The 24250-nt window shown below is 39.7% G+C and overlaps 1 protein-coding gene and 1 long non-coding RNA gene across 2 annotated transcripts; one reads left to right on the plus strand and one right to left on the minus strand.

Moving 5' to 3' along the window:
* Window positions 1-2199: 2199 nt before the first annotated feature.
* On the minus strand, window positions 2200-22040 carry LOC124257193. The gene is made up of 3 exons (XR_006893200.1): window positions 21840-22040; window positions 9617-9746; window positions 2200-2242 (listed from the first exon to the last, which is right to left on the minus strand). It is a non-coding gene; the product is annotated as an uncharacterized LOC124257193 (long non-coding RNA).
* Window positions 6041-9106, plus strand: LOC124257192. The gene is made up of 3 exons (XM_046691212.1): window positions 6041-6286; window positions 7176-7323; window positions 7625-9106. Exons 1-3 carry the CDS (start codon window positions 6053-6055, stop codon window positions 9082-9084), a joined length of 1842 nt encoding a protein of 613 aa, XP_046547168.1. The 5' UTR covers window positions 6041-6052; the 3' UTR covers window positions 9085-9106.
* Window positions 22041-24250: the final 2210 nt, after the last annotated feature.

Consider the following 24250-nt stretch of genomic DNA (forward strand, 5'->3'; position numbering starts at 1 on the left):
TCTGACCACCCGATCCCGTTAGTCGCCTCGTACAAGCATGGGTCACTGAAGATCAATTCTAACCCGGATCTGTAAACAGTATCAACGATTTTTTGTCACGACAGGAAGTATTAAATAGTGATCCATCAGAGCAATTTAAAATACTCACAGACCATGATCCCGATTATAATGGTCAGAGGTGTCCCGGACATATGTAATCTTTTAAAGTATCATATTCGCAAGTTGTGTTTCAGTAGATAAAATATAAAGTATGTTGTTTATTCATTATGAAATTATATTTTCGAGATATTCTAAAAGAATTTGGGCGGTGGAGTAGGCTAGTGGGTAAAGCGTCCACTCGTCACGCTGAAGACCCGGGTTCGATTCCCCATATGGTCACATTGTGTAAAGCCCATTTCTGATTTCCCCCCGCCATGAAATGGCTGGAACATTGCTAAATGCGGCGTAAACAAGTACTCACTCTACAAGAACTACAAGGAAGGTTGTGGGTAAACTATAGTATCGCACATGGAAAACGTCCGAATGTCCAAATTTCAAAATGTTAATCAGTCATCTTCAGAACAAATAATACTGCCCATGTCTCGATTGGAGCATGGAAGTGACCCGAAGAAACACAAGCTGTGTTTTACATAACATTGACCAATCAACCATTCTGCCATTTGACTCAGTTACAATTAAGGAAAATATATGTCGTATTTCATTACATATTTTTTAAGTCACGGTTTTGTGCACAGAACATCGCATGACCAGTCAAATGATTCATTTCAGTCCATTTTAACATCCGGCTAAGTGAAGTAAGATTCGGAGTGGAAGTGCTGGTCAAAGGAACACAGTGTCTGGTACCGGTGACCTCAACCAGCAGACTCTAGACCTCCAACTCACAGCAATCAAGTTGCTCAAATTAGGAAGGAAAACCAAGGTCTATGAATAGTCAACTTCTTTATTGCAATGAGTGCGACGTTTCGGTTTAGGTACTAACACCGTTATCAAGCGATACTAAGAGTTGTAACATAGCTTCATAGTGAGTATATATAACTGACAAGGTTGATATACATTGGATTGTTAATTAGTGATTTGAGCAGAGTAGGTTGATGTACAGAGTGATAGTGATGAAAACAATATGCAGAATGAGTTGATGTACACTGAGATGGTAATAGTGTAAAACAACTTCTAAAATGCCTCTCAAAGATGTTGCTCAAATTACAAGTTACAAGATGAGGGGTGCTGGAGACAAAGCTTACCCGGGTTGACTGACAGTAACCCGCAACTATTTTTATGTATTAGGTGAGTGAGTGAGATAAAATTTATCGTCACATCGGCAATATTCCGCCCATATCGTGACGAGAACAATTAATTCTATACATAGTACTTAAATCTAAAACAGTTTAACTATGGAGGGCAATACAAGGTAAAAACAGGCTATATATTGCCACCCACTGAAGGTAGATCACCATACTGGGGACTTCTGTGTTAGGACGTAGATGCGAGGACGACTTGAACTGCAAAGTACACCATGCATACATTTTGGAAGTTTCCTCTGTTCCGTTTTCCTGCATTGTTTTGTACAAGATACTTGACAGTATGTGCATGTGAGCTGCATGCGTAGTTACAGATATTGGCATACAATGTGCGTCTACTGTCACGACTTGTCAAGGTTGACAGATAAGTGAACTATTTTAACAAACAAGTACAAATGTGTCACACGGAAGGTTGGTTGGTTGTTGTTTAACGCCGCACTCCGCAATATTCCAGCTATGTGGCGGCGGTCTGTATATAATTGAGTCTGGACCAGAAAACTCCAGTGATCAACAGCATGACCATCGATTTACGCAATGGAGATACGATGACATGCACGAAGCAAGTCAGCGAGCCTGACCACCCGATCCCTCCAGTCGCCTCTAACGACAAGCATGGGCTACTGAAGATCAATTCTAACCCGGATCTTCCATGTACAAATGTAGGACAGGACATTTAAGGTGTCCCCCACCGTTCACTCATAAACATACACTGAAGCAAAACCAAGTTTACCCTTTGGCAGAATCTGTCTAACCTTTCTCCTCTATTCACAATCTTACATTCAATGGATACCTCTCTGTTGTCAGGTATTAAATGAATGGTGAGGTGCACTCTACCGTCTCGGATCACTCTTTAAAAGCATGGCCAATGCTGCCAAAGCATATAAAGAGCACATCAGAGTGGGTTAATTCAGTGCATGATGTTGATTGTTTGCCGATTGCACCAACTGAAAGAGAGAAAACAACGCTGGAGTATATTCTGACCAATCCAGCTGTCATCCTAAGTCGGGCTACCATATTTTGTTAAAAACCGATGTGATGATCAGATAGATTACCACATACATCTTAAATTAAACACCATCTGAAGTCTACTCTGGACCTCATTCATGGTGAGTGATTTTAGTTCTACGCTGCATTCAGCAATATTCCAGCTATATGGCAGAGGTCTGTATATAATCGAGTCTGGACCAGACAATCAAGTGATCAACAGCATGTGCATCTGACATACCATGACATGTGTCAGCCAAGTCAGTCTATCCCGTTAGTCGCCTCTTACGACAAGCATGCTCTACTGAAGATCACAGTTTCTGCTCGGATAGGCTAAGTAACAAAGGCAATTAGTTCAATTTATATGAAAGCTTCAGGTGTATCCATGACTGATCGAGGCGTACTAAAAGTTCAATCACCATGTTTCAAAATCTCTTAAACTGATTTAGCCACATGAGCTATAAATAATTGAAGAGATGCGAGGCCACCTTACTAGTTTAAATGCCCGTGAATAGAGTCTATGCCAATTAAAACAACAACCAACACAAGGAAAAATACAAAAAGAACACCACGAAAAAACCCACAAACAAACCAAAAGAACAGTGGGACGGCTTCAACTTACCAATGTCAACTTTCCCTAATGTCAAGATTCCGCGTTTGATGTTAATTCAAGTATGCTCAATTAGGTAACACGTTTTAGTTTTACTGAACATTTCGAAATCTGTCGCATCATTTGTTGTGATAGATTTCTTTACTTTCTTTACTTCTACCAAACATCCCTGTATCTATGACTAGGGCAGGAGACACAAGTTGGAAAACACCTGGTATCATCACAGTGGGAAAGTGATGAGTGAGTGAGTGAGTGAGTTAAAATTTAACGTCACATCGGCAATATTTCAGCCATATCGTGACGAGAACAATTAATTTTATGCATAATAAGCAATGGCAAACTATAAAAAGCTGTCAACGAAGGACAGTAAAATAACTAGATTATCACAGATTCGAATTTAAAACTAGCAATCAAATCTAAAACAGTCTAACTATAGGACAATACAAGGTAAAAACCGGCTATATATTGCCAACAACTGAAGGTAGATCACCATACTAGGGACCATGGGGACTTACAGTACATTGGCTTCCTGCATGGACCCTAGCTGGATTTACACCATCCCCTCAGCTATTAGCAATGTTAGATAATCTAGCCATAAATTAAACGAACATATATTCTACGATTAAAAGAGTAGTAGGTTTAAATTTACTTTGAATGTTTTGGGACTTACGTACCCTCTCAGGAGGACAATAATTTTACGCTACTTCAACCCCCTTTGAGGGCACTGCCACTCACAATCTAAGTTACTAATCTAATCTACCAATAATTAAAATACATATATGTACAGAACATATTAATCAAAATTCATTCATTAAATCAATTTCTTTTAAGAAGCCAATAATTAAATGAAAATTAACAGTGTTAAAAAGATCCTTAACTGTTTTCACATTGAAGTATTTACCCCTTATGATGGAGAATTCAACACAGTCAAGCAGGACATGCTTGACCGTGGTTCTCTCATCACAAGGGATACAAAACGGAGGATCCTCACCTTTCAATAGGTATGCATGAGTGTATCTAGTGTGGCCAATGCGACATCGTCGCATGATGACCTCTTCAAATCTGGACTGACAACCCAAGTAGGTATAACCGATATAGGGTTTTATTTCATGTAATTTATTGATACCTACTTGGTTGTCCCACTTCTTTTGCATCAGATCACAGATGTAAGTTCTAATGCCAGCTTTATAATCAGAATATGGAATAAGAAGTGGTGTCACAGATTTGTTGAGTGCTGCCTTGGCAGCAAGATCAGCCATCGTGTTCCCAGAAATGCCAACGTAGCTGGGTAACCAACAAAAGACGATGTCGCATTGGCCAGTAGCAAGCTCATTATATAATTCGATTATTTCAATTAAAAGTGGATGTTTACAAGAGAGATTTTTAATCGCCTGAAGGCAAGAAAGAGAGTCAGAAAATATTATATATTGTTTATGTTTGGGATGTCTTTCAATATATTTAAGAGCTGTTAAGATGGCGTTTGCTTCTGCTGTAAATATAGAGCTGTTATCAGGTATTCTAGAAGATATTGTTCTGGATCCCAATTACAGTGGCACAAGCCACTGCGCCACCATCCTTGAACCCATCTGTAAATAAGGATTTGTATGTATTATAGTTATTTTTTAATTGATTATATTCTTGTAATTCGTTAGTTTCGGATTTTGTAAACTTTGTCAGTGTTAGGTCAACTTGTGGCCTCACTAATTGCCAAGGAGGAGAAGAAAGAAGACGGGAAGGAGATATATTCTCCAACTCAATGCCAGCAGCAGAAATATATTGTTGGATTCTTATCCCAAGAGGTGGAACAAGTGAAGGTTTTTTATTATACAAATCCTCATAAAGAGGATTAAAAACGCAAGTGTGAGCAGGATTGGATTCATTAGAATATAACTTTGTGATATATTGTAGGGACAATTTGATACGGCGAAGTTTTAAAGATGGCTCATCGGCCTCAACGTAGAGACTGTCAATGGGAGAGGTTCTGAAAGATCCAAGACAAAGTCTTAGACCCTGGTGATGGATAGAATCAAGTAGTTTGAGGTTGCTTTTACAGGCCCCACCATATACGATAGAGCCGTAATCAAGTTTCGATCGGACCAGTGATCTATACAAATGAAGGAGGGTGGTTTGGTCCCCTCCCCACTTTGAACTGGAAACGACTTTCAACAAGTCGAGTGCCTTCAGGCATTTGGCTTTTAGATTTTTGATATGTGGCAGAAAGGTTAAATGCGAATCAAAGATGAGACCAAGGAATTTAGCTTCCTTGACAACTTTGATGGGTGTGCCATTTAATGATAATTCTGTCTCTCAATAGTTCGCATGTTTTTACCACGGCAAGAAATATTAAAATCATCCACAAAAAGAGATCCATCGATTGAATCACTTAAAACCTTTGACAGACTATTTATTTTAATACTAAAGAGTGTGACAGATAAAGGGAAAGTGATGAATTCACAGATGCATAAAATATAGTGGTGAGGTTTAAATGGGGTATAACGTCGTACTTAAGAGTTTTTTCGCTCATATGACGACGTCTATGCATGTGTATGTGTGACTGCTTGTACTAGTCCAGACTTAAGCTGGTTTTATAGTGCAAGCTCAGTGAGATACCATGCTGCAGTTAGGCATGAAGACCCCACTCAGACACATTATACCGACTCCTAGCCGACCAGTCTTTGTTGTACCCCGAGCGCCAGACAGGGACCAACAAGCACCATATTTTAATGTCTTTTGGCATGACGCAGCCGGGGATCGAACCCGGGACTTTCCCCTTTACAGGCAGATGCTCTAACCAGTACACCACGGAGGCAGTGTACCATAAAATGTAGTCTGCATTAAAATATTATCGGCTCATATTCACCGGGGCCAGAATAAAGTTAAGATCACTATATATATCTTTAAATTTTTCACTATATTTACGAAAGTAACTTGCGTCAGTTAACAGAAAATAAAAATCATGTCCATGATATGCAGCTGTTATGACAGACAACTGGAACACTGTTGAGGCATATACTAGTATTTCCTTATCACTAACTTGGCAAACTCTTATCTCACATATGCTTTAAATATAACTTGAGATCTGACACATGGAGATTGCAGTCATGAATCAAACATATAAAAGCCATGTTAGTCAACAGAATTATCAAAATACCACAGCAGAATGTTGCTACAGGTTCTGTGCACCTTGTTTCTGTGGGGATCGGCGTTCTCTGACACAACCGTCACAATCTACAACGAGTGGCTCGCCCAGGGTGGACGTGTCAATTACGAACCTGAAAGATGGAACAAGATTAATGGGCTCTCCCAGCTGAACTTAGTTCCAAAGTTGAAAGCCATCGACACATCTCCCGGGCGGTGGGTGAACAGGGACCTGAGAGCAAATCTCTTTCCAAATGTACGTATGCAGGAAGATTGGTTGGTTGTTTTATTGTTTAACGCCGCACTCAGCATTGTTTCAGCTACATGGCTGCGGTCTGTAAATAATCGACTCTGGACCAGATAATCCAGTGTTCATCATCATGAGCATCGATCTACACAACTGGGAAACGGTGACGCATGTCAACCAAGTGAGCGAGCCTGACCACCGGATCTCGTTAGTAGCCTATTGCGAAAAGCATGGGTTGCCGAAGACCAATTCTATAACAGAGCTTCACGGGTAGTATACAGAAAGAGGCATACATTTTGAAACTATTTTAAGAAATTGTATGATTCATGAGTAACACATAACGTAATGCAAGTAGCCGTATTTCTTCCTACCTTGAAATTGAACGGATGCAGTTGGAGAATGCATCTGTACATGTCACGTATTTCCACAGAGCAGATAGTTGAGCATCCTTTCACCCATTGAACAATCTGGTCCAGACATACTTTTGTAATGCGACTCTGGCTGGAAAGCTTTGTTTCAAATCACACCTGCACATCATACTCAGTTGAAGTTATGTGTCAGCGTATTAATAGCCAGGTAAACACAGAAAGTGTTCAGTGGTCACTCATTACTGTGACCCTTGATATGTAACATCTGTTCCTGCGTCCATTGATACTGTTTAGGCAAGGGCATACATTTCTCATATCTGGCAATTTCAGAACAAAACTATATGTGCATTATGTGTGTCAAGGCAATATGTTATTAATTTGCACTACTTTGTATTACAATGTTTTGACAATATATAGTAGTCACAAATAATTTCAGAACGTGTCCTCTCACGGACCGCATGCGACATGAACATTTATTCTTCCATGGAGAAAAGTGGTAAAACTATACTAAGTTATCATCTTTTATTCAGTGGCCAGAAAACCCTAGCCGCAAAGGCTATCCTAATCCAACGTATCTCCAGGACCATACACTCCAGTCAAAGACATGGCAGTGGTACATGCAACAAATGCAAAACTATGGGGATGCCAAGATCGAAAACATCGTCTGGAACATAGAAGGTTTCCTTAGTCGTTTAATCGTTTAAACAAGTACATGGAAAGAGAGTTGCCTGCAGAGCAGATGTGGGACAGTTCAAAGGCTGAATTCGAGTATTATCGCATTCAATAAATCTTCCATTGTTCAAAGATCCCAGTAATATTTAACTCATAATCTCATTTTCTGTAGAATGATTTTCATCTCGCCAACATTTGTACTTACCTACTTACAAACGCCCATTTTGCATTAAGTCTTAAAGTCTTGGCATACCACACTATGAAAATATTTGACTGTTTATGCATTGCATATATTCCTTCTTTACAGGTAGGCACTGGCCCGCCTGGATAGATAAGTCTCATCATAATGGCGGATTCCCAAACAACATTGACGCTGCATCTGAGTTTGTGTCGCTGATGGTTCAGAGTGCCAAGGACTTCACAGGAGGACGCATACCCAAAATATTTGAAGTCCTCAATGAACCTGACTGGTACGAAAAAACTATTGACCCACAAACGAATATAGACTTCCACAGGGCCGTCGCCGACAAACTGAAAAAAAGAATTGGAATGAAGGTATGCGGACCGTCCTACACCAGTATGATCTTAAGACAAGCAGATGAAAACAACTTCAGCAACTGGAAGAAAACTGCTAAGTTTCTTGATATGTCTCTCGACCACTTGGACTTTTTCTCTTTCCACTCCTACAACTATCTGCGTATATCGGGTAGTACCAATTCCTACTTTGGCATAAACGAAGCCCGCCTGGTTGCTTCTCTCGACATGGTGGAAAATTACTCTCATATCAAGAAAGGGAAAAATGTACAGTTAATTAATACTGAATTTGGATTAGGTAACATGTTCGGAGTTGATGCCGATTTTGAAGATGGTTTGACCGACTTTCACACCATTTACCAACCAAACGGCTTCATGTTTACCTTCCTGAACATGAGAGAGTTCATAGACAGAGTTACCATCTTTCTCCTCTCAAACGAGCAATTCCCGGGTCATTCAACCCTTCGGAATTCCTTATTTACCATCGATGGCCATCCTCTGGAAATGACAAAATTCTTCACGTTTTGGAAAAACTTTGTTAATGATCAGAAGTTCCTCCGCGTCTCAAGTCAATATAATGGACAGGAGAGAAGTGTGTCACCTCTTGCCCTAGCAAATCCTCGGACCAAAGAGCTGGTAGTTCTTCTCCACAACTATGGCAGCAAATTTGAGAATGTTCAACTGGACTTCCCCCAAAACTGGCTCGACCCTTCTACAGGCGAAGAAACATGCCTTCTGTTTAACAATAGTAAACCAGTTTTGAACGCTGACTACAGATTTGACAGGCATAAACTACAGGGCACTGTTGGTCTCCCAGCAACATCAACGTGCTTCTACAAGTTCAAAACCAACTACAACTATGGCGGAATACGCACAGACAACGAGAATACATTCTACGGCAAGAACATGATCATCCCAATTACTAACGGACGTGCACAGACAACCATCGCTGTACCCAGCTCTGGATACCATACAGCTCATCTCAGAGTGGGAGTTACCCGAGCCAAGAATGCCAAAACGAAACCCAAGACAGTCGCGTTCAATGGCCAGACGTTGTCCTCAAGCTACATGCTGTTTGATGCTATGAAGACTGAAGGGAGAACAGCATGGAACGTGTGGGAGTTCATGGTCCCTGCATCACAGGTCCGCGCGTCAAACTCAGTCACCATGACCTTTGATGGAAACGGTGGTGATGTGACATCTGTCGCAGTCGTTGTTGGAAAACTTCAGTAAATAAAAATTCATTTTGAAAATACCTTGTTTGTACTGACTCTGAGTTATTCATAGTATGCCCAGTGGCGGTGACATGTTATTAGTAGATACTGTAGTGGATGTTTACATGACATGTTACTAATGACGAGTGAGTAAGTTTAGTTTTACGCCGCAATCAGCAATACTCCAGCTATATGGCGGCGGTCGGTAAATAATCGAGTCTGGATCAGACAATCCAGTGATCAAAAGCATGAGCATCGATCTACGCAATTGGGAACCGATGACATGTGTCAACCAAGTCAGCGAGCCTGACCACCCGATCTCGTTAGTCGCCGCTTACGACAAGCATGGGTTACTGAAGATCAATTCTAACCCGGATCTTCCGGGAACAAATGTAGGGCAGGACATTTATAGTGTCCCCCGCCGTTCAGTCATAAACATACACTGAAGCAAAACCAAGTTTACCCTTTGGTCACTGAAGATCAATTCTAACTCAGATCTTCACGGATTTATCAATAACGAAAGGATATCTAACATGTCATGAATTTCTTACATTTTGACACCTGTTGAGCTATTGAAATTGTATTCGTTTCTTCTATTCAAATTTGAAACTTGTCTGGATGAAATAGTCCTCGAACCAGTAATGGTGGATCTGATAAATACGTCGCCGTCCTCAGATCCATCTGCAAAGAAAGGAGTGTTTGTTAAATTATTATAAAGTAGCTGATAAAAAGAATCATTTGCTTCCCATATTTTAAGATAAGTTATTGTTATGCCACTCTATTGCTTTTCTGACTGCAGTGGTACAAGGCATAGCGGAAATCACTGCTATAATTTAGTATCAGTTGATTTGATTCTTACTCCAACGGGTGGGGTAATATAAACCTGGTCTATTATGCTTATATGTGTTTCTCATAGAGAGGAGGGGCGGTGGGGAAGCCTAGTGGTTAAAGCATCCGCTCGTCACGACAAAGGCCCGGGTTCGATTCCCTAGATAAGTACAATGCGTGAAGCCATTTCTGGTGTCCCCCGCCGTAATATTGTTGGAATATTGCAAAAAGCGGTGTAAAAACACTAACTCACTCACTCACTCACTCACCCACCCATAAAACTATGCAGGATAATCTATACTTCCCATCAAAAGTTTAGACTCACTTAAAACACTCACTATATGTTATGTTTAGATATATATGGTTACATCGAAGACTGATTTCTCCACTAACTTGGGGGAACCAACTGCAAACTTTATGCAGATGAACTGCACGAGGATCATGCATCGAATTGCTGAAAAAACATGTGCAAATATCGGGCAAGTGAACACCTACGTTTTGGTGTAATGCTTTGTTAAGAATTCGCCAATTTCCACTGCTTTTTATCATTTACTTAACTCATAACAATAATCTTTTCAACGTTACGAATTTGTTTTACAATACATCAGTTCATGTGTAAACAGTTCCTTTTAACAGTATGGAATATTTTGCAACATTTAGTTTAGAACAGTTGCCGGAAGTAAGGGGCTATATTTACACTAGTGAGTCTAAACTAAGTATAGTTTAGAGCGAATTGACGCTCCCTGTAATTGAAAAAGCTTCTTATGATTCTGGCCCCACTTTGAACTTTGGATAATATTTAGTGTCGACAGAATCTGATATTTATTGACCAAGTACTTTATGTGTGGTCAAAGGTCAAATAATGTCTGAAAACAATAAATACAAAGCTGATTTCATTTACAACCACAACAAGAGTGTTCATTAGTTCTGGGCTTTTGTGTGGTACATATTTTCAAAAGAAGTGAAACATTAAAACCTCTTATAAACATCATGATTGGATTCTAGTCAAAACTAGATATAGTTGCCTGTCAATGAGTGAGTTCAGTTTTACGCCGCACTCAACAATATGCAGGACATATCGCGGCGGTCTGTACATGATCGAGTCTGGACCAGACAATCCAGTGATCAACAGCATGAGCATCGGTCTACGCAGTTGCAATGACATGATGATGATGACATGTGTCAACCACGTCAGCGAGCTTGACCACCCGATCCCGGTAGTCGCCTCGTACGAGAAGCATGGGTTACTGAAGATCAATTCTAACCCGAATCTGTAAACAGTATCAGCGTTTTTTGTCACGACAGGAAGTATTAAATAGTGATCCATCAGAGCAATTTAAAATACTCACAGACTATGATCCCGATTATAATGGTCAGAGGTGTCCCGGACATATGTAATCTTTTAAAGTATCATGTTCGCAAGTTGTGTTCCAGTGGATAAAATATAAAGTATGTTGTTTATTCATTATGAAATTATTAGAGATATTCTAAAAGAATTTGGGCGGTGGAGTAGGCTAGTCGGTAATGCATCCACTCGTCACGCTCAAGACCCGGGTTTGATTCCCCATATGGTCACATTGTGTAAAGCCCATTTCTGATTTCCCCTGCCATGAAATGGCTGGAACATTGCTAAAAGCGGCGTAAACAAGTACTCACTCTACAATAACTACAAGGCAGGTTATGGGAAAACTATAGTATTGCACATGGAAATCGCGTCCGAATTTCCAAATTTCAAAATGTTTATCAGTCATCTTCAGAACAATAATCCTGCCCATGTCTCGATCGGAGCATGGAAGTGACCCGAAGAAACACAAGCTGTGTTTTACATAACATTGACCAATCAACCATTCTGCCATTTGACTCAGCGCACAATTACCAGTTACAATTAAGGGAAATATAAATCATATTTCATTACATATTTTTTAAGTCAAGGTTTCGAGCACAGGACATCGCATGACCAGTCAAATGATTGATTCCGGTCCATTTTAACATCCGGCTAAGTGACGTAAGATTCGGAGTGGAAGTGCTGGTCAAAGGAACACAGTGTCTGGTACCGGTGACCTCAGCCAGCAGACACCAGACCTCCAACTCACAGCAATCAAGTTGCTCAATTTAGGAATGAAAACCAAGTTCTATGGATAGTCAACTTCTTGAATGCAATGAGTGCGACGTTTCGGTTTAGGTACTAACACCGTTATCAAGCAAGTGATACTACAAGTTGTAACATGGAGAATATATACATGGCTGCATAGTGAGTATATATAACTGACAAGGTTGATATACATTAGATTGTTAATTAGTGATTTGAGCAGAGTAGGTTGATGTACAGAGTGATAGTGATTAAAACAATATGCAGAATGAGTTTATACAATAGATGAGCTGATGTACACTGAGATGGTAATAGTAAAACAACTTCTAAAATGCCTCTCAAAGAAGTTGCACAATTTAGTCGATTGTTACAAGATGAAGGGTGCTGGGGACACAGTCCACCCGGGTTGACTGACAGTAACCCGCAACTATTTGCTTATGTATTAGGTGAGTGAGTGAGTTAAAATTTATCGTCACATCGGCAATATTTCGGCCATATCGTGACGAAAACAATTAATTCTATACATAGTACTTAATGGTAAATTGTAAAAAACCTGTCAACGAAGGACAGTAAAATAACTAGATTATCACAGATTCGAATTTAAAACTAGTAATTAAATCTAAAACAGTTTAACTATGGATGGCAATACAAGGTAAAAACAGGCTATATATTGCCAACCACTGAAGGTAGATCACCATACTGGGGAATTATGTATTAGGACGTAGATGCGAGGACGACTTGAACTGCCAAGTACACAATGCATACATTTTGGATGTTTCCTCTGTTCCGTTTTCCTGCATTGTTTTGTACAAGAGTGAGTGAGTGAGTTATTATTTAACGTCACATCGGCAATATTTCAGCCCTATCGTGACGAAAACATATGTGACATTGAAATGGAATAGATGTATATTATAAAAACCTGTCGACGAAGGACAGTAAAACAAATAGATTATCACAATTACAACTAGAACTAGTGTGGAAAAGTAAAACTAAAGTACTGTCGGAAATGCTCGAAAAATGCTTTTTGACTTATATTTAAAATTCAGAGCTATTACAGTTACTTAAATAACAAATATCACTTTAAGAAACATCTACCTAATGTAGACCGAGGGAATAAATTTTGAGATATGCCCTAAAATGCGTTTTTACTGATTAAAATACCAAAAACTAAGGGGTAGTGGGACGTTATTTGATACAAACATTAACTGCCTGTGTTACGTCATCAGCATGCACGGTATCGACAGGTGAAATTGACACCTGAGCACACGCTCGGGCAAAGGGTCATCTCAATAGATGTTTTCTTCAAAATGTTGAATATGTGTACGTATAGTATACGTATCGGTTATGTAAGGGATCATGTGTGTTTGTTTTGAAATAAACATACGAATTACTGTACATTGGAAAGAATCCTATCACTTGTGTTATCTTATCGATTGATTGTAGAAATGTGCAACGTTTTGATAAATGTTTTGCATGTCAACAGTATATTTCATTGCAAAAATATGGATGTAATTCGGTCAGTTTAATCTAGTTGTGAACATTGGCCAAAGATTTAACGAAGTCACTGGTGTAGCTTCTTTAGAATATATATATTCTTCTTCTCCTAAAGTTTGTAGACCGCCCGTCTAAGCACTCCCTTGTCAAAGTTGTCAAAGATGGTTTTACGTCCCGGTTTTGCTTTTGAGACGTCCCTGTCTTGTCTGATTTGTTTACAATATTGTAAACTTGTTGGTAAGACATACCAACAGCTCTACAAGTTCTGTATTAAACCATTTCTATACTAATGAAAGGTTTACCTCTGTCTTTTTCAAGCACAAAAAACTTATAAACCTTTGCAACAATCGTCTGCAAATAGTTGGCCATAGTGGACGCTGTGAGTGAGTGAGTGAGTTCATATTTAACGTCACATCGGCAATATTTCAGCCATATCGTGACGAGAACAGTTGACATTTAAATAGAATACATATACAGATATTAGAAAAACCTGCCGACGAAGGACAGAAAAACAACTAGAATATCACAGATATACATGCAAAACTAGTAATTAAATCTAAAACATTTTACCTTTAGGGGACAGCACAATATAAAAATAGGCAATAGATCGCCAACAACTGAAGGTAGATCACCATACTAGGGACCATGGGGACTTACATTACTTTTGCTACCTGCATGGACCCTAGCTGGATTTACACCATCCCTTCAGCTGCTGGCGATTGGAAGAAATGTTAGCCAAAATTAAAAGAACAAGAATACTACGTTTAAAATCCTGGCAAGTTTAAATTGACTTTGAATGTTTTGGGACTTACGTACCCTCTCAGGAGGACAATAATTTTACGCTACGTCAACCCCCTTTAAGGGTACAGCCACTAACAATCTCAGTTACAAATAGAAACTACCAACAATATAATATTTAACTATTTACAAATCAGTCCACAAATCTAATTCTTTTTAAAAATTCAACTATTAAATGAAAATTAACATTATAAAAAAGATCCTTCAATGTCTTGACATTAAAATACTTATCCCTTGTGACGGAATATTCAACACAGTCAAGCAGGACATGCTTGACTGTGATTCTTTCATCACAAGGGATGCAAAACGGAGGATCTTCGCCTTTCAATAAATATTGGTGAGTATATCTAGTGTGGCCAATGCGACATCGTCGCATAATGACCTCTTCAAATCTGGACTGACAACCAAAGTAAGTGTAACCGATATAGGGTTTTATTGCATGTAATTTATTGATACCTACTTGGGTGTCCCACTTCTTTTGCATCAGATCACGGATATAAGATCTTATAGCAGCTTTGTAATCAGAGTATGGGATCAGAAGTGGTGTCACAGATTTGTTAAGGGCTGCCTTAGCAGCAATATCAGCCATTGTGTTCCCAGAAATGCCAACGTGGCTGGGTAACCAACAAAAGACGATGTCGCATTGGCCAGTAGCAAGTTCATTGTACAATTCAATAATTTCTAATAAAAGTGGATGTTTGCAAGAAAGATTTTTAATAGCCTGAAGACAAGAAAGAGAATCTGAAAAGATTATATATTGTTTATATTTACGGTGTTTATTAATATATTTAAGAGCTGTTAGTATTGCGTTTGCTTCTGCTGTGAAAATTGAACTGTCATTGGGTAATCTGGAAGAGATTGTTTTGGACCCAATGACAGTGGCACAAGCAACCGCGCCACCATCCTTGGACCCATCTGTGAATAAGGATTTATATGTATTATATTTACTTTTTAATTGATTATATTCTTGTTTATACTGTAGATCATTAGTTTCTGATTTTTTAAATTTAGTGAGTGTTAGGTCCACTTGTGGCCTAACCAATTGCCAAGGAGGAGAAGAAAGAAGACGGGAAGGAGCTATATTTTCTAGCTCAATGCCGGCAGCAGACAGGAATGGCTTAATTCTGTGCCCAAGAGGCGGAACAAGAGAAGGTTTTTTTGTTGTATAAATCCTCAAAGAGGGGATTGAAAACACAGCTAAATGCAGGGTTAGACTCGCTAGAATATAGTTTAGTAATGTATTGTAAAGACAATTTTATACGACGTTGTGTAAGAGAAGGCTCATCCGCTTCAACGTATAGACTATCAACTGGAGAAGTTCTAAATGATCCAAGACAGAGTCTTAGACCTTGGTGGTGAACGGAATCTAGTAGTTGAAGGTTGCTGTTACAGGCTCCGCCATATACGATCGAACCATAATCAAGTTTAGATCGTACCAATGATCGATATAGGTGGAGGAGGGTAGTTTGATCCCCTCCCCCACTTTGAGTTGGAAACAACTTTCAACAAATCAAGGGCCTTCAGGCATTTAGCTTTAAGAGATTTAATGTGCGGCAAAAAGGTTAAATGGGAGTCAAAAATTAGACCCAAGAACTTGGCCTCCTTCACAACTTTGATGGGAGTGCCATTTAAAGATAGTTCTGGGTCTTCATGCGGCTTATATTTTCTACAAAAGTGTAGACAATTAGTTTTGGACTTGGAAAATTTAAAGCCGTTCTCAAGACACCATTTATTTATTTTATTTAAACACAACTGCAATTGCCGTTCAATAGTATGCATATTTTTACCACGACAAGAAATATTAAAATCATCCACAAAAAGTGATCCATCGATTGAATCGTTTAAAACCTTGGATAAACTGTTGATTTTGATACTAAATAAAGTGACAGACAAAATACTGCCTTGAGGGACACCCTGATCCTGATTATAATGATCAGACAGGGTTGAACCCACTCGGACTTGAAATTGTCTGTCTTTTAAAAACTGTGTTATAAAAAGAGGCAAACGGCCTCTTAAACCGAAATCATGTAAATCCTTCAAAATGCCATGCTTCCAGGTCGTATCATAAGCTTTCTCAAGATCAAAGAAAATTGATACAGCATGTTGTTTATTTACTATAGCATTCTTAACAAAGGATTCTAAGCGTACCAAATGATCAATGGTACTACGATTTTCCTGAAACCGCATTGAATATTTGTTATCAGGTTATTGGTTTCAAGATACCATGTTAATCTATTATTCACCATACGTTCCATGGTTTTACAGACACAGCTAGTTAAAGATATTGGTCTGTAATTCGACGGATCTGTATGATCCTTACCAGGTTTTGGAATAGGGACTACAATGGCATTACGCCATGAGGGAGGAAAATTTCCAGACGTCCATATTTTGTCAAATAAGTCTAAAAGTGTGACCAGACATGGCTCAGGCAAGTGTTTCAGTAGCTGATAATGAATGTTGTCATCACCCGCTGCAGTGTCATGAGCTTGCTCAAGAGCTGTATATAGCTCATGTAATGAAAACAGTTCATTATAGTCTTCACCATTATTTGATTCGAAATTAAGTTTTGTCTTTTCCTGTTGTTTCTGATATCTCTGAAACCCAGGGACATAATTTGCCGATGAAGAATTTTTGGCAAGAGTTTCGCCAATTTTATCTGCAATTTGAGATTTGTCAGTAATTAAATTAGTACCATCTTTAAGATGGTGAACAGCAGATTTTGAACCTTTGCCTTTAATTCTTTGAACCATGTTCCATACCTTGGACATTGGCATTCGTGAGTTAATTTTGGAGACATAGTTCCTCCAAGATTGCCGTTTATTTTGTTTGAAGGTGCGGCGTGCTTTTGCATTCAGTATTTTAAATTTATTCAAGTTGTGGACAGTTGGGTGATGGCGGAAATATTTCTCTGCCTTTTCCTCGCTTTTCTAGCATTTTTACAGTCTGCATTAAACCATGGCTTTCGTACATGTGAGGTTGTAGAGGACTTTGGTATACACTCATCAGCTATTACATTTAAAACGTCAGAAAATACCTGAATAGGATCAGCAATATCACTGAAACATTCGGGTCTTAGTTTAGATGTGCATAAAGTTTGAAATAAGGGCCAGTCTGCCTTCGAAAAATTCCATCTTGTAGAAGATGGAGAATCAGTTGGAGAAGTTTCTGATAGTATCGTTGGAAAGTGATCACTTCCACAGAGGTCGTTGTGTACTGACCAATCAAATTCATTAAGTAGATTTGAGTCTGCAAGAGACAAATCCAGAGAAGAGTAGGTGCCTGTCGCAGGATGCAGGTACGTGCTTGAATCATCATTGAATATGCACATGTCATTATTTGAGATAAAATCTTCCAGTATTTTACCTTTAGTGTTAGTATTTGTACCGCCCCAGAGTGGATTATGGCCATTAAGATCACCCATTATAATACAGGGTTTCGGAAGTTGATCACAGAGGTCTTGAAGATCAGTCAGGCGAAGTGTTGAAGAAGGCGGAATATACAGAGAGCATAATGTAAAGACAACATGAAGTGTAAGTCTCACTGCAACGGCTTGAAGATTAGTTGTAAGTGGGACAGGGCTGTGAATAATATTCTGCTTAACAAGGATTGATGATCCACCAGTGGCTCTATCACCCAGAGGTGAGAAGGAATGATATGCAACGTACTGACGTAGATTAAAAGTATCTGTCTGTTTCAGATGGGTTTCCTGCAGACAGAAAGATGATGGTGCCAGATCTTGAACTAATAAATGTAACTCATTTAAATTAGTTCTTAATCCTCTACAATTCCACTGTACTATATTTCTGGAAGACATTAACTTTTTGGTGGGTTGATTGGGGATCTACCCCGCACTTTCTTGGAAGGCGACGAGCTATGTGCCCGAGGATGGATGTTATCAGACACATCCATATCTTCTAATGACCCAAACTTATTACATAATTTGATCTTGTCTGACCCCTTAGGGGCTCTATTTGTGCTAGAAGTTTCTGACCTTGGTTTGACTTTTGTTTTTCCTGTTTGTTTTTCAGTTTTCTCAGGTTGAGTTCGAGTGAGTGAAATAGGAGATTGTTGCTGAGAGAGGTTCTGCTGATCAGGAAGTGAATTTGCGGTCTGTGTTGACTGTTCAGGGGAAAAGAGTTCCGGAGTGTCCGTGCTGATCCATGTCAAGTCTGTTTGACAGGCATGTGACAAAGTAATAACTGTTGAAGTGTTTCCTTTTGGGGCTGTTTCTGATGGTTTCCTGGCGATGGCTGCATAGGTTTCAGTAGTATCAGTTGACTGTGTCAACTTTTAGCTTCAGCAAAACTGATATTATTGGTGAATTTAATTCTGTTGATCTCCATCTGTTTTTTCCAAATGGGACAATCCTTAGAAAAGGCTGAATGATTACCGTGGCAGTTTGCACATTTTTTGGAACTACTGTCACAATCTTCTGTCACATGTGTATTCTCAGCACAGTGAGCACATGTAACAGACAATGTGCAAGTGTTCACACCATGTCCATACTTTTGGCATTTAAAACACCGCAGAGGTTTGGGGATGTACAAATCAACGTTAACATTACAGTAACCTGCTCTGATTGATTTTGGTGGATTCGGCGCAGAAAACGAAAAAGATATGTGTTAGTTGAAACAGTCTCATTATTTTCCGGGTTGAAAATCTTTTTACATATATCACTCCTTGATCCTTCATTTCTGATACGATGTCAAGTTCAGTCATATCTGCAAATAGACGATCTCGATCTCTTACAATACCTTTACTGGTGTTCAGAGTTCTATGTGCAGAGACCTTAACCGGAATTCCAACAAACATTTCAGTGGACAGCAGGTTGGTTGCTTGCTGTTTTCTATTACATTCGAGCAATAGAGATCCTGAACGCAAGCGTTTCACGCCTTTGATTTCTCCTGCTATTCCGTGGACACCCTTGGATATCGCAAACGGATTCAGCTTTAAAGGAGTCTGATCAAGAGTCTCAAGAATCAGAAAACGTGGCCAGTAATCAATGGATTTCGAGGGTCGTTGTTCGTTGTCATCATTGTCGAGTAGACGTTTCGTTTTTTTGTTTGGGGTTTGGTATTCCATGTTGAGTTTATTTTGATTCGTCATCCGGGGTCCCCACCCACCACGGAGTATCACTAGGACAATGCTAAAACAGGCGGGTTTCCAGCCTGCAGCACCAAGGATACCCGGATGATATACTCAAGCAGAATAATCAACAAGTGAGTTATTCCACCAGATTGGCCCATGAGCCACTGCCTTCTGGACATAGGACTCAAGGCAAATTACGAAATTGGAGTTGAACAATCAAGATTCAAATATATTTTAATGAAGCTAAGACAACTGACAAAAGTTTTAAAGAATTTCAAATTTGGTGCAACAAAATGTACATGTACAGGGCTTAGCATGACCAGCCGGTTGATAGAACCGGGCCAGTTCTACCACCCGTCTAGGTGAAGTAAAGGTCGAAGTGGTGTATTGGGCAAAGGAACGCTGTTCCTGGAGCCCTTGCCCTCAACCACCAGACTCCCGTCCTCCACCGACACAGGGGCGCAACCCACGGCAAACGGGTTGGTGGACCAAAATACCCCCCCCCCCCCGGGTCCCCAACGGGGGGTTGAAAGGCGCTTAGCGTGACCCAGCACCCACCACGAGGAGGTGGCCTTTCATGGGTGCCGTGGACGCTGTGATAAAGATGTGCATGCATGACGGGAAACATATTTATCAAGACTTAACATTTATATTAATATTTCTTCAATAAATAAACGATAATTAAGTAAAGTAACACAAACATTCAACATTTATTTGATTAAGAAAAACGTTAATTTATATTTTTACACCACCTGTATTATTAGCATAAATGTAAAGACTATTTCAGATTTCTGTTGTTGAAATCTGAAAAAATCTTAAGTTGCTGTGTTGGTACCAAATTCTCTCCTGTAAACTGCCCTTTAAATGCATGGGAATGTTAAATCAATTGAAATAAAAATTAGGTACACTATAGGTGAGTTGATATATTGACAACATAATACATTTATCACCTTTCTAAAGATATTAAGGCTAAAAAGCATTTTTCTAGCATTTCCGACAGTACTTTAATAGCACTATTTGGACAAAACAATATAAAAACTGGCTATAGATCGCCAACAACTGAAGGTAGATCGCCAAACTAGGGACCATGGGGACTTACAGTACTTTTGCTACCTGCATGGACCCTAGTTGGATTCATATGATCCCTTCAGCCGCTGGCGATTGAAGTCAAATTCAGCTAAAATTAAAATGACAAGAATACTACATTTAAAACAGCTGGTAAATGTTTCCGGGACTTACGTACCCTCTCAGGAGGACAATAATTTTACGCTACTTAAATCCCCTTTGAGGGTACAGCCACTAACAATATCGTTTTGTACAAGATACTTGACAGCATGCACATGTGAGCTGCATGCGTAGTTACAGATATTGGCATACAGTGTGTGTCTACTGTCAAGGTTGACAGATACGTGAACTATTTTTTAACAAACAAATACAAATGTGTCACACGGAAGGTTGGTTGGTTGTTGTTTAACGCCGCACCCAGCAATATTCCAGCAATGTGGCAGCGGTCTGTATATAATTGAGTCTGGATCAGAAAATCCAGTGATCAACAGCATGAGCATCTATTTACGCAATGGAGATACGATGACATGCGTGAACAAAGTCAGCGAGCCTGACCACCCGATCCCTTCAGTCGCCTCTTACGACAAGCATGGGTCACTGATGATCAATTCTAACCCGGATCTTCACGGGTTTATCAATAACGAAAGGACATCGAAAATGTCATGAATTTCTTACATTTTGACACCTGTTGAGCTATTGAAATTGTATTTGTTTCTCCTATTCAAATTTGAAACCTTTCTGGATGAAATAGTCCTGGAACCAGTAATGGTGGATCTGATAAATGACCGATGACGTGTCAAACAAGTCAGCGAGCCTGACCACCCGATCCCTTCAGTCGCCGCTTACGACAAGCATGGGTTACTGAAGATCAATTCTAACCCGGATATTCCGGGTACAAACGTACAGCAGGACATGATTACCGTTTGTGCGAACACACACAGCGTCAAGACTTGTTGTTAGTGTTCCATGTGTCTAATGTGCAACCTTAATTTGGCTTTTACACCCAATGGAATCTGTTTTGTTGATACTCGAGAACAATTATTCTCCATCGTTGACATGGGTTACTGAAGGTCAATTCTAACCCGGATCGCCCTCCCACGCTAACATTGAGTGATGAACTACCAACCAACCATCCAATACTAATAACTCTCCCTTACAAGCACATGTGGCTGAATATTCTAAACCAGGAATCTACAAGTCTGATATGTGGTGATGTGAGTGTTGATAGAAAACGGGAATAAACGTTCTCACCCCGAAAATACATCCACGCACTTCCCCGGTTACGTATTCATACAGAAGACACCATGTTTACATTGAGGGTTATTTTCTTCAAATTGACTAAACATGGTGGGTCTTTTAAGGTTGACGCTGTAAGTTTCAACACCGTTCCTAACCCCCATGCCCACACTTACCGATAGGATCCCAAATTAGAAATGACCGTGAGAAGTCACATCATGCATCTGGCAATCATGGATATCATGGTTTTAGTATGTCGCCATACCCCAGCGTTGTCCGTAGCTCATGTCACTCGATGACCAGTCCAGACTCGATTATCCAATGTCCACCAACAGAAACTGGAATAGTGTGGTTCATACAAGCACAAACAGACACAGTCTGAAGATACTACTCACAGGTGCGCCAACAGTTCACTTCAGTTAAAAAGATGCAGATTCGAGTTTGTGTTGAGATAGCCTTGCTTTATTATCTAAGGAAAGTATATCGTGTCATGTACCCAAGGTCATAATTCTCATGTGCAACTATTCTCACAAAGTTTACACTGAAAGATTTCAAAAACATCCCATAGTGTTCCATATGTGCCCAATTGCTCATATTGTTGGTCACTGGATTGTCCGGTCCAGACTCGAATATTTACATACTGCTGACATACATCTGGAATAATGCTGAGTGCGGCGTAAAACTAAACTCACTCACTCACTCCCATGTGTGACTCCTTACTTACTAGCTGACCATTTACCTGCCGTAAATAATGGTAATATGGTACCAAAATTCAATCATTTCGGGAACCCAGTATTCATGATCTTCAGTAGCCCATGCTTGTCCGAAGAGGCCACTAACGGGATCGGGTGATCAGGCTCACTGACTTGGCTGAAACATGTCATCGTATCCCAGTTTGATTGAAGATTGCAAACCGTTATCCCGCATGACAATCATCATTTCTTGATCCATGATTCATTCTGTAAATGAAACTGGGATGCACATAGTTACAAATTATCTGTCTTCAGAGATTCAAGAGAAAACGTCAAAAATGAAAGTTGTGGAAAACAACTTAAATACTGGACTACCTCACTGATTAACCTCCACATAAAACGTCTGGGGAAAACCATTTAGAAGAGAAATTTATAGGCATCCCCTATAAGCATCAGTTGTGCTCACCTCCATGTGGATCAAGATATGAAGTGTTAGCACTGGTCTCCTGAATTGGTAAGGAGTTGGATTCGGTGGAAAAGAATCTGCTATTTGAACAATAACGATAACAGATCATATAACTAAGCTCAAACGTTGCCAAGACGAGCTGACATTTAATAACTCACATGCATAAAGAAACGGACCTGTAACGAGAGCATGATTGGCACCCATGGGGGTGTGTACATAGTCGAAAATAATCCACTGTTTTGACAAACAGAAAATTCGCTTCTGAAACTGAATTTTCTGTTTGTCTCAATTCAGGAGACCAGTGCTGAACTTTTGAGGTACAGCCAATCATACTTTAAAAGAATTTCCAAGAGCGTCATGTACACATCCTGCTCAGAGGTTATTCGATCAAGGTCACAACATCAAAAGGGTCAGTAAAGCCTATTTTTATGGAACGCAAGTTGAGGCCATTTCCAAATTTTACATTGTATACATTCTGCTTGGGAACCGTGCATGAAGCAAAGGTCTCGTAAGCTCCCATGGCCCCTAATTGAGTAACCTAACTTCCGTTGCTGGCGACCTCTTGCCACTTTATATCTCGTATCGCTAATTCTTAGTTTTATCATTTAATTTTCTTGAGCCTTACAAATATGTGATAATCTGGTTATTTTACTGTTCTTTGACAACATGACTTTATACAATTTATACATGATCATGAGTTATATATGTATTGATTTGTCTCGTCATAATATGGCTGAAATACCGGCGATGTCACATTAATTTCTAAGTTACTCACAATCTGGGGATGCTTCATACAGGTGCGCCAACTGCTACTCCGTTATCAATGACAGGAATGAATCCATCCCTAATATCGAAAAAACCTCTCACATAAGACCACCAACTTAACATGACATACCCAAGACTGTAATTTCCATGTGCCACCATTCACACAAAGATCACACCGACCTTACAAATAAACCGGCACTAGTGGAATCGATTTCATTATCGATTTACTGCATGTGGCTACAGGTTGTGTGTACCTTCTACTTGCGTACGTTGCACCTGGACTCATTTACAACGAGAGGCCCTACCATTATAAAATGAGATTAGATTACCATGTGGGGATCCTTCGGACCATTATCCATCGGCCATTTATAGGTCTGTCCACATTTGTGTTTGATCCTATGGACCCAACTTGTCTTCTTGTGGCAGAAAATGGGACTTTGCTAATGCAGTTTTACTTGAACAGTCGGTAGAGTGATGTCTGATATCGTGCAATAAAGGTGAAATCAGCAGTTCTCGTTCGATCTGTTCAAATATGGGACCCATGAAGGTCCGGGTTAGACTATTGATCTTCAGGAACACATGCTTGTCTTAAGCGGCGAATAATTGGATCGGGTGGTCAGGCTCGCTGACTTGGTTGACACATGTCATCGGTTCCCAATTGCGC

Source organism: Haliotis rubra, unplaced genomic scaffold (genome assembly GCF_003918875.1).
Source record: "Haliotis rubra isolate DU_JTF1 unplaced genomic scaffold, ASM391887v1 Scf650, whole genome shotgun sequence".
Classification (NCBI taxonomy): domain Eukaryota; kingdom Metazoa; phylum Mollusca; class Gastropoda; order Lepetellida; family Haliotidae; genus Haliotis; species Haliotis rubra.